The sequence below is a fragment of the Cryptotermes secundus genome, unplaced genomic scaffold (assembly GCF_002891405.2).
Source record: "Cryptotermes secundus unplaced genomic scaffold, Csec_1.0 scaffold1323, whole genome shotgun sequence".
Classification (NCBI taxonomy): Eukaryota; Metazoa; Arthropoda; class Insecta; order Blattodea; family Kalotermitidae; genus Cryptotermes; species Cryptotermes secundus.
The window spans coordinates 199,586-210,139 of NW_019727122.1; the positions used below are offsets into that span (position 1 = coordinate 199,586).

Consider the following 10,554-nt stretch of genomic DNA (forward strand, 5'->3'; position numbering starts at 1 on the left):
TAATTGGATTGGTCATGTTTTACGCAGAAACTGCCTTCTAAAAGAAGTTATCGAAGGAAAGATAGAGGGGCGGATAGAAGTGACAATAAGACGAGGAAGAAGACGTAAGAAGATGCTGGTTGACTTTGGGGACAGAAGAGGATACTGTCATTTGAAGGAGAAAGCTCTAGATCGCATTAAGTGGAGGAATTGTTTTGGAAGAGACTGTGGACCTGTCGTCTTGACAGATTACTGATGGTGATGATGCCCACTGCTAGGGAGCGATTCGGTAAACACATTTCCGCTGAAGCAAACGCACGCAATAATAGAACATCCACTGCTAGGCAACGGATCAATAAACACGCCTCCTTAACAAGAGGCTGTTTTCTGTGTGATCCGTGCAAAGTGGCCATAAAGAAGTGTTCGGCAATGTAGGAGAGTAACCCCGTGTGATGCGGGGTCGAATGCTTCCACCGTGACCCTGCGAGTCGTTGAAGGCGACGAAAAGGGAAGTTTAAAATCTGAGACAGTAAAATATGGTCGCGAGTCCCAAGGGACTCGGACCCGAGAAAGACTGCGCTGGCAAGAGCCAGCAGCATATACGAAAGACAGACCCGTCCTCTCGTCGTAGAGGGCGCCCCACAGAAACAAGACAGTAACTGTCAAACGGTAATGACCAATATCTGGTCATGAGCCACAGATGTGGCTCGACACCAAGACTTACTGACTGACTGACCGTCAGTCCCAATGTGACTTGGACTTGGTAGAGTAGTATAAAAGTTGTCAGAATTTGGTTGAGTTCTGTAGATGAGCTGTTGTTCGAGAATCCGGTCGAGTTCTGGAGATGGCAGCTGTTGTCAAGAATCCGGTCGAGTTCTGGAGATGACAGCTGTCGTCGAGAGTCCGGTCGAGTTCCGGAGATGACAGCTGTTGTCGAGAATCCGGTCGAGTTCTGGAGACGGCAGCTGTTGTCGAGAGTCCGGTCGAGTTCTGGAGATGGCAGCTGTTGTCAAGAATCCGGTCGAGTTCTGGAGATGACAGCTGTTGTCGAGAATCCGGTCGAGTTCTGGAGATGGCAGCTGTTGTCGAGAATCCGGTCCAGTTCAGGAGATGATAGTCTAAGGCGACTGAGAAGGGATGACAAGGAAGGAAGACTTCATGAGTGAGTTGAGTCAGAGTTAGAAATAGAGTTACTTTACGACTGGCGGTTAATCTTTCTCCAACTGAACACTTGCGGCCATAGTCCTTATGTAACATCCCCTCGTCGTTTAAAATTGTCGCTGGCCCTCACCAGCACAGTCATTCTCAGGTCCGAATCCCGCGGAACTAAAAACCATATTTTACTATCTCAGATCCCAGACTCCCCCAACCTGGAGGGCCAGGTCCCTGTATTTACATCCCCCAGGAACAGGGTGGCCCGGTTATACCCCCAGGTACTGGGTTACATTTTCGTCACCTTCTACGACTCGCAGTGCAACGGTGGAGGTATTGAACCCCGCTTCCATATGGGGATGTGTGATTTGAAGTTACAGAGAAAATGCTATAAATCCGTTGATAGGGTACGACTAACGAAGAATGAGAACCCTAGTGTGTGTGTAACGGTGAACTGTAAAGTGTGTAGATCGGCGATAGCGCTGTATTGCCTGTAATCTCTAGTTGTGTGAATAAGGTGTCAATAATTTCAAACATCCAATTTGAACCCCTTCTTATAAGTCACCCCTACACGTGACAATATTATTTTGCAGATGGCGGTTGCCTTCATGTTGGCGTATCCATACGGCTACCCGCGAGTTATGTCCAGCTTTTATTTCAATGACTTCGATCAAGGTCCTCCCCAGGACGCGAATGGCAACATTCTCTCTCCTATCATTAACAGCGACGACACCTGTGATAATGGGTGGGTTTGTGAGCACCGCTGGAGACAGATCTACAATATGGTGGGCTTCCGGAACGTCGTGGCAGGTACTGTATCCAGTCAAAGCAAACACGTCAATCTTCGGAAATAAGAGTTCTGTTATATTTCAGCATCCTGTTGCGTTGTACAGATCTCAGTTTGGAGCTTCTGTGCCGTCAATGTGGTCCCCTGTCACCGCGGCATGGCGCGTCCTCAGGTTGCGGATGGAGGAGACGCCCTCCAGTTCTGGAGGGAAGCTGCGAATATATTGAATAAGCGGTAGCGGACAGCCGACAAAGAGTGGTCCTCCAGCTTGGGGGTTAGGCGTGAGGCTACAACTCCTTACCGTAAAAAATAAACTTGTTACGAAAATTCTCAAGAAGCCTCAAGGAGGATGAGGTGGGCAGGGCGTGTAGCACGAATGGGGGAGAAAAGAATGCATATAGGATATTGGTGGGAAAGCCAGAAGGAAAGAAACCGCTACGAAGACCAAGGCGTAGGTGGGTGGACAATATTAAAATGGATCTTAGAGAGATATAATTGGATGATATGGATTGAATTGATCTGGCTCAGGATAGGGACCAGTGGAGGGCTCTTGTGAACACGGTAATGAACCTTCGGGTTCCATAAAATGCTGGTAAATTCTTGAGTAGCTCCAGGTTTTGCTTTTCCTCAAGAAGGGCTTAGCTCTGTAAGTAAATAAGTAAGTAAGTAATGTGCAACGTCGTTCACTATTCTTTCTTCATATTCATTTATTGGCCACGAACGACCATGACGGCTGACCAACACACAACAGAACTCCCGCCCCAGCAAAAAAATCCAAGGCAGACACAACCAACAAACAAAACATAACCAAAAGGAACCATGTGCAACCCAAGGACACTCAAATAAAACTGGTGGTAACTCATACGAGTATAACCAAAATAACCGGACGCAACTGCATTAGAGTGAGCAGCAGAATCCTGTACACCTGAAGATGGCCAGTTACGCCGAAACATATAGTGTCCAATAAAGGAATACGAAGAAAGAATAGTGAACGACGTTCCACATTGACAGCACAAAAGCTTCAAAAGTCAGATCACCACAAATATTGTAGCAGGGCGTACTGACCAGAACGGGGGTGCAGAGACAAAATGGGCCTTCACTGGTGCCCCTTCTCCTCACACACAAATTTTGGATTTGTAAATAAATTTAAAGAGATGTCTTCGAAAACTGCAAATATTTATAAACGACAGAAATTAAGATCCACACTGTGGTCTTCTGGGCTATGGCACCGTATGGTCTAGTACGTAATTGCCAGTGCTTCAAAAGAACGAAATGTTTTCTTCAGAACAGAAGACGAATGGTAACATACATACGTATATTTCTGAAATGTTGGTACCTCATGCTGAACAGCATAGAGTCTCAAAGTAAAAATCTGAATATTCACTAAATATTATTTACCATATGAAAGAACCATTTAAACCTTTCGCCTATCAATATCTAGATAATATTAAAAATTATCCCACGGAGTAAAAAATGTCTCCGTTTAGAAGACCAATCAGTTGATGTTGTTTAGGGAAATATTCATTGTATCTACTGAGAACCATATGAGCACTCTGTGGCCAGGATACAGAGCTTCTTAACGTTAAAATAGATCGTACATATTGTCACGTGTATAAGTGGCCACAGAAGAGGGTTATGGATTAGTAATTGGATTTATTGAACACTTACACATCGTAATTATAAGTAACAATAGCTCTATCACTAATTCACAGAACCTAAAATCCACTACAATATGTATTGAATCTTCTCAGTCTGTTGTGTCTTCATAAGTCGTTGTCTTGTGACGGCTTCCAACTCCGTAGAACCCTCAACTTCCGTCTTCACGTCCTTACTGACCGGCGACTCACAACTAACTAAACTTTAGAATTGTACTGCTTATAACATTTCGGCACGGACCGCATACAAAACACCGTATCCCGGTTAGTCCACTGGTGCGTGTCAAAAATCTGTTACGTAGCAACGGGAGTTCTTTACAGAGTCATTAATTATGAACAATACAGTAGACACTGTTTTAAAGGATTAAACAGTTTTAAAAGGGAAAAAATGAACGAGAAACACAAGGGAATTTGATAAAAGGATACGTTTAACAAAGGAAATTGATTTCAACCTCTATCCCAGAGCTGAAATCAATTTGCTGCAATAAAAGTGGTTCTGAAGGACCCTTGAAGAGAAAGGCAGATGCCTTTGTGAGCACTTAATGGTGCCAAAATCGAGAAGACTTCACAATATCGTTGTGAGACGTCTAGGTTCCAACATTTTCTTAACAATCGGCTCACAGACGGCGGTGAGGTTGTCAGGCTTACTCACCAGACGCCCTTTACCTCCAAAAAGATTCCCGGTACTCAGTCACTCCTTGCACACATGTCATATCAGTTAGTCTTGTACTGTGCTTCTGTATAAGCAGTATCACGAACATGTAATCGCGGATGAATGAATACGTTTGTCATGAACGATGACAAATGGAGTTTCTCACACTTCCAACCACACTTAACACTGCTCATGACACACGACGCTTGTAATAAAACTGTGCAAGAAATAATACACATACTGATATATTGGGTTTCTGGACTTCAACTATCGTCCTGGTTTTTATTTGTTATCTTAAAAACCAGGACGATGGATGAAGTCCAGAAACCCAATATATCAGTGTGTTATACACCATCGTCAGAATCCTATAGTAACTAAATAATACACATACTGAGAAGCACTTCTCCGTTCTCACATTTAACCCTTCTAATTAATTTCATGGTTCTGAGCCCTTCTTAAGAAGCCGCCAGTTGTGCAGCTACTCAAGAACTTCCCAGCATCTCATGGATCCCGAACGTTCATTAGCGTGTTCACAAGATCCCTCCACTGGTCCCTATCCTGAGCCAAATCAATCCAGTCCGTTCCACACCATTCTATTTCTCTAAGATTCATTTCAATATTATCCACACAGCTATGTCTTAGTCTCTTTCGTTCTGGCTTTCCCATCAATGTACTTCATGCATTCCTCTTCTCCACTCGTGCTGCATGCCCTGCCCATCTCATCCTCCATGACTTGATCTTTCTAATTATACTTGGCGAAGAGTTCAAGTTATGAAGCTCCTCATTATGTAGTCTTCACTATTCTGAATTTTGCGGTATACTGGATAAGCCTACGCAATTTCAATGACATATTTTCTCGTGGCACGACCACTATTGTTAGAAACCAGTAAGTTGGCTCAAGCAGTAGCGCTTGTAACTTCTATTCGTGAGATACCAGATTTGAATCCCGGCCATGATATCCATTATCTGAATTTCTTTGCTGTACTTTCAAGTCCTTCCAGGCAAGTGCCGGCATAATACCACGATAGCTTTCATTCGTTTCTTTTCCAATTCATTAACCATCTTTAACTTTAGGCTGTAAGTAGTGCTAGCTACTGCACATCATTTCAAAATAAACCAAAAAACACTTACGTTAAAACTACCTGATGTGAACGGGAGTGTCTCATCAAGAAGCTGGGTGGGTATCCTCTAGTCATCTTGTGCTAATCATGAAATAAACACCAGAAATGGTAGAAACGACGGAACTGAATGAGACAGCTCAGGTTCCTGGTGTAAAATAACACAATCAGAGAATAAAGTATGCTTTTTTTTATTGCTATTGTGGTGGGACTAAGTCCCTTGTAGTGTGGCCACTTCTGGCCTATTGTCCCAGCCCCAGATGATAGGCGAGGGTGATTGTGGAACAATTGGTGGAATGAAGATTGGCAGAGGAAACCGAAGTACTTGGAGGAAACCTGCCCCAGAGCCACTTTGTCCACCACAAATTCCACTTGACCAGACTAGGGATCGAACCCGGGCAGCCGCGGTGGGAAGCCACCGACTAACCGCTTGAGCTATGGCGCGGCCCAAATAAATTATGCTTACTCAGAATGAGAATTAATGTTTCATTTTGTTTTTAGGAACTGGTATGAATGACTGGTGGGACAACTGGGACAAACAAATCGCTTTTTGCAGAGGTGACAAAGGTTTCATCGCTTTCAATGACCAATATAATGTGGACTTCAAAGAGTCATTACAAGTAAGATATATTACAGAATTTGTATATACGAGTAAGCATAATTACACTACAGAAGAAGCAGGTGGTTTATCGGCATACTGTGAGTGAGCTACCGTAATATAAAATGAAAATATCACGATTTTTGTTGACCACAGACGCGGTTTGGACTGGTAATTATATTTACTCAACTCTCTGGTACAGAGTGTGACTGCACTTCACATTTCACTATTACACATATACACTAGTGACCACAGTCACGTCTTCACTAGCCGTTGCTCGATAGCGACTTCCAAAGGCGGATATTCCCCTTTCCTTTGGATTCCCGAACTATCCTTGACCTCAGCTACCAGCGTCTCACAGCAAATTCTCACGACTGATCCTCAGCAGTTATCTCACTCACCAACCAACTCTCTGCAGCTCTTAACTTGTCTTCCTTATACCATCTCGGCACTGACAGCACAGAAAACACCATTCCTCTGTTGCTGTTTAAGGGCCGCTGCCTAGATTCTTGCCTAGCAACGGGTCTGCATGCCGCAAACAGGTAACAGACCGATGATGGCATATTTCGTGCTTCAGGCAACAAAGTGTGACTGCATATAGCTGCTGATATTACACTTTTTTTCGATCGCTTTTCCAGCCCATTCAGGGCCCTGCCCTCTTATTCAGTTCCGTGATCATTTTCAAAGACGATATGACTCCTTGGACAAGTGATAAGCCCGTCGCAAAGCCGCTACCTAAACACAGGACAACACAAACACAGAATAAACGCATACACACACCACACATCCATGCCCGAAGTGCGATTCGGACCCACGACCCCAGCGTCCGAGCGATCGAAGACTGCGCGGCTACTGTGACCAGCGTTGATATTACATAGGCAAGGTAAAGAAAAGTTAAAGCCGCCCTGTAACAGTCCGTGGAGGCCCATAGGGTTGTGAGACGTCGAGACTCCCACATTTTCTAGACAGTCGGCTCGCAGATGGCGGTAAGATTGTTAGCCTTAGGCGCCGGCCAGCCATTATCCCAAGGAAGATTCCTGGTACTCATCTCTGTTAGATGCTGAGTCGATTCCAGGGTCATAGTGAGTCTGGATTAGCTCAATTGAAAAAATCCAACGACTTCATCGGGGATCGAACCCGCGACCTCCCGGCTCGTAACATAATGCTTGAATCAAAATATATCTCTGAAGACATGGCACACCTTGAACAGATACCCTTACGTGTATTGAATGAGATCACCGACATGCCGAATTTAGTTGCCATTCAGTGCTGAAAGTGGAATCTGAGTTAGGGTCTAACGGTGACGCACTCTCAAAGATATTTCAGGTTTCTCTCATGCAGACTAGATACGTGAATGCTCTTGCATGGTTTCAGACCTGTCTCCCTAATGGGACCTACTGTGACATTATCTCTGGTTCCAAGTCTGAAAAGGGCTGTACTGGAAAGTCTGTTACTGTGGATGAGAATGGAAAAGCGTACATTGAAATTCTTCACGATGAATATGATGGAGTGCTAGCAATTCATGTTCAGGTAAGTTTCCAGAATTTTACTAAATTTTGCATGTTTGGCTCTGTTACTTCTTCGAACCCTCGTCCCCAGCTGCACTCATAGAGAAATTTTAAGGACAGTGTCAAACACTGTAACTAGCTCCAGGGATCCGAAGCTAACAATCGCATGGCCACTGAAGAAATACCGAACGTATTATGGAAGCCGAAGGTCCATTACCATGTAAACAAGAACCCGCCACTGGTCTCTATCCTGAGCCAGATGAATCTAATCCATACTCCCCAACTTATTTCTCTAAAATCCAAATTAATATTATCTTCATCTCTTCGTCTTGGTCTTCCTTGGTCTCTTTTTCTTAGATTTCCCCACCAAAATCCTTTTCTCTCGCATGCATGCTACATTCCCAGCGCATATAATTCTCCTTGACTTCATCATTCTAATTACATTTTGGCGAGGAGTACAATTTATGAAGCTCTTCGTTATAAAATTTTCTTCAATCTCCTATCATTTCACCCGTTTTTTATCCAACTATTCTGCTTAGCAACTTGTTCTCAAACACCCTCAGTCTCATGCCCCTAAAGATGCACAGGAGGAATGATGCCTTTGTTTCTAGACAGCAGGCGAGAAGAGAATTTAATTTTCTCATTACTGAAATTCTGAATTGTTATTGTCGTTCACCGAGATCTGAATTCTGCCACAATTCTAAGTACCGGTGGGTATCTCTGCGTAAATGTTGGCCATGCCATAGTTCTGGTGGGTAGTCGCCAATTTCCCAAAGCAGTGGTCCGGGTTAGATCCTAAGTCAAGGCTTGTAGAATTTGTTGCGGGTAAAGTGGCAAGTACCTCGTTTTGTGCTGCCAATTCAATTAATTATCCTATTAAAAAGCGGAAGAATAACTATGTAAAATCTAGAAAGATTAAATGCCCCCTTCATGATGAAGTTATACAAATTGAAATACGTTGGATTTTGGAAATAAATATTGTGACATGTCTGCTGAAAGCCGCGGTAGTTATAACGTTACGGAAACCCGGTAAGGACACAAAATTCCCTCAGAATTTGCGTCTGATTAATCTAGTTTTCACAACAGGCAAGCTTTCAGAGAAAGTTATTCTGAAAATAGTCCAAACGCACGTTGAATAAACAGGCCTGCTTAGTGCAAGCCAGTTTGGTTTCCGTGCCAGTCACAGCACGACACTTCAATTTATCAGGCTTACGGACCACGCCACCTTAAATCTCAATAATAATAATATTTCTACGGCTGCTGTATTCCTGGATATTGAAAAGCCTTTGATACCACATGGCTCCTTCGCTTGGTGTACAAATTATCTCAGGTAAAATTTTCGATCAGTCTAATCAAGCTTAGCTCTTTTCTTTCTCAGAGGAAATTCAGAGTCTCTCACAGTGATATACGTGTAAGCAGGGGGGCCACAACGTTCTGTCCTGCCCCCTACATGGCAAAAATGTAAAGCTATCCTTGTAAGAGATTGTGGAGGCCAATAGGGTTGTGAGATGTCGAGGATCCCACATTTTCTCTAGACAATCGGCTCACAGGTGGTGGTGAGACTGACATCGTTAGGCATCCCAGGACATAATGTGGCTGGAAGGATTGGGTCAATTGAAAAATTCAATGGCCTCACTGGAAATTGAACCCGCGACCTTCCCGTTTGTAGCATAGTATCTCAAACAACTATGCTACCGCATGCCCCCACACATAAAGATAACCCCCAATCACCTGGTGTCTCTGTAGGTCTCTTTGCTGACGACGCCTGTATAGAAGTATATGCGAGAGACCGCAAAGAAGGTTGTGTACTCAGAAAGCTGCAGCGAGGTCTCAGTGCTACTGAGAAGTGGTGTGAGCACTGGAACATTAAAATCAATGAACATAAGACTCTGGCCATATAGTTTCTCAAAGCCATTCGGGGTGAGGCTAATCTCATACCGAATAGATGGAACATTCCCTTCGTCAATCATATAAAATATTTCGGTGTAATCTTCGATAAGAGGATTACATGGAGACTGCACACAGAAGTGATTGAAACCAAGGCCTTCAGAACATTTATTGGAACATACTTCCTACTCAAAAGTGGGTGTTTATGCACCAACAATAAAATAACCCTCCATAAAGCACTGATTAGGCTAGTAATAACATAATGCTTGCCCCGCATAGAAATTTGCTGCAGATCCAGTTTCCGAAACGTCGTGTTTTTATTTGTTATCTTAAAAACCAGGACGATGGATAAAGTCCAAAATCCCAACATATCAGTGTACATAACCTTTCTTTTTTGATTGCAGTCAAAGCTGTAAATCAAGATGGCGGAGGAACATGTACAAGAAGATGCGTTACTAGTAAGAATAAAAAATAATTCAGCACTTTCATTCCTCTGGTTTCAGTTTAATAACAGTATCATGTAGGCCTACGCATGTTTGCTAGGTGCTAGCTTGGCCATCAGCACAACAATCAGTAAATGAAAGAGATGTTAACGTGTTGATACAGGTGCTACACATACTTTGTAATTGTTCTTTCAATAAAATGTTAAATCTCCTATTGCACAAACAATGGTTTTATTGACAGCCTACTTTTTAATAATAAGAATCCCGATTGTCAACCCCAAACAAAAATATCCAGAATGATGGAAAAGGCATGGGCATGATTTACAGTAGTTCTGTGGGAGTGCATGGTGCAGCCTCCAGATATTGATAGTAACTGCGGATATATTGAACACGCAGTCATGGACAGCCGACAAGGGGTGTGCCTCCATCTTGTGGGTTGGACATAAGGCCTACAACTCCTCATCGTAAATATAACGGTGTTGCAAAATGTCACAAAGGACCTCGGTGAATTATATGGATAAACGACCTAAGCGAAAGAAAATGGATATGAGATTGGGTACTTGGAATGTTAGAAGTATGTATAGGGCAGGTTCATTCAGGGCAATGGTGAAAGAAATATCAAAATATAAGTTAGATTTAGTGGGAGTAGTGGAGGTCAGATGGGACGGAGGTGGCACTGGACCAACAGGCGAATATACATGTTTCTACGGAAAAGAGAATGAGAACATGGAGCAACACTAGAGACACGTTATTAAGAGAGCAGCACACCCAATGG

At 43.4% G+C, this 10,554-nt stretch overlaps 1 protein-coding gene across 1 annotated transcript in view; it reads left to right on the forward strand.

Moving 5' to 3' along the window:
* Positions 1-9,993, forward strand: part of LOC111864541 (alpha-amylase 1) — a 34,185-nt gene extending 24,192 nt beyond the window's left edge. Inside the window, exons 8-11 of the mRNA XM_023851852.2 lie at positions 1,725-1,941; positions 5,845-5,963; positions 7,316-7,471; positions 9,741-9,993. Of these exons, the coding sequence (XP_023707620.1) occupies positions 1,725-1,941; positions 5,845-5,963; positions 7,316-7,471; positions 9,741-9,752 (504 nt within the window). The 3' untranslated portion in view covers positions 9,753-9,993. The remainder of the gene's footprint in view (positions 1-1,724; positions 1,942-5,844; positions 5,964-7,315; positions 7,472-9,740) is intronic.
* Positions 9,994-10,554: the final 561 nt, after the last annotated feature.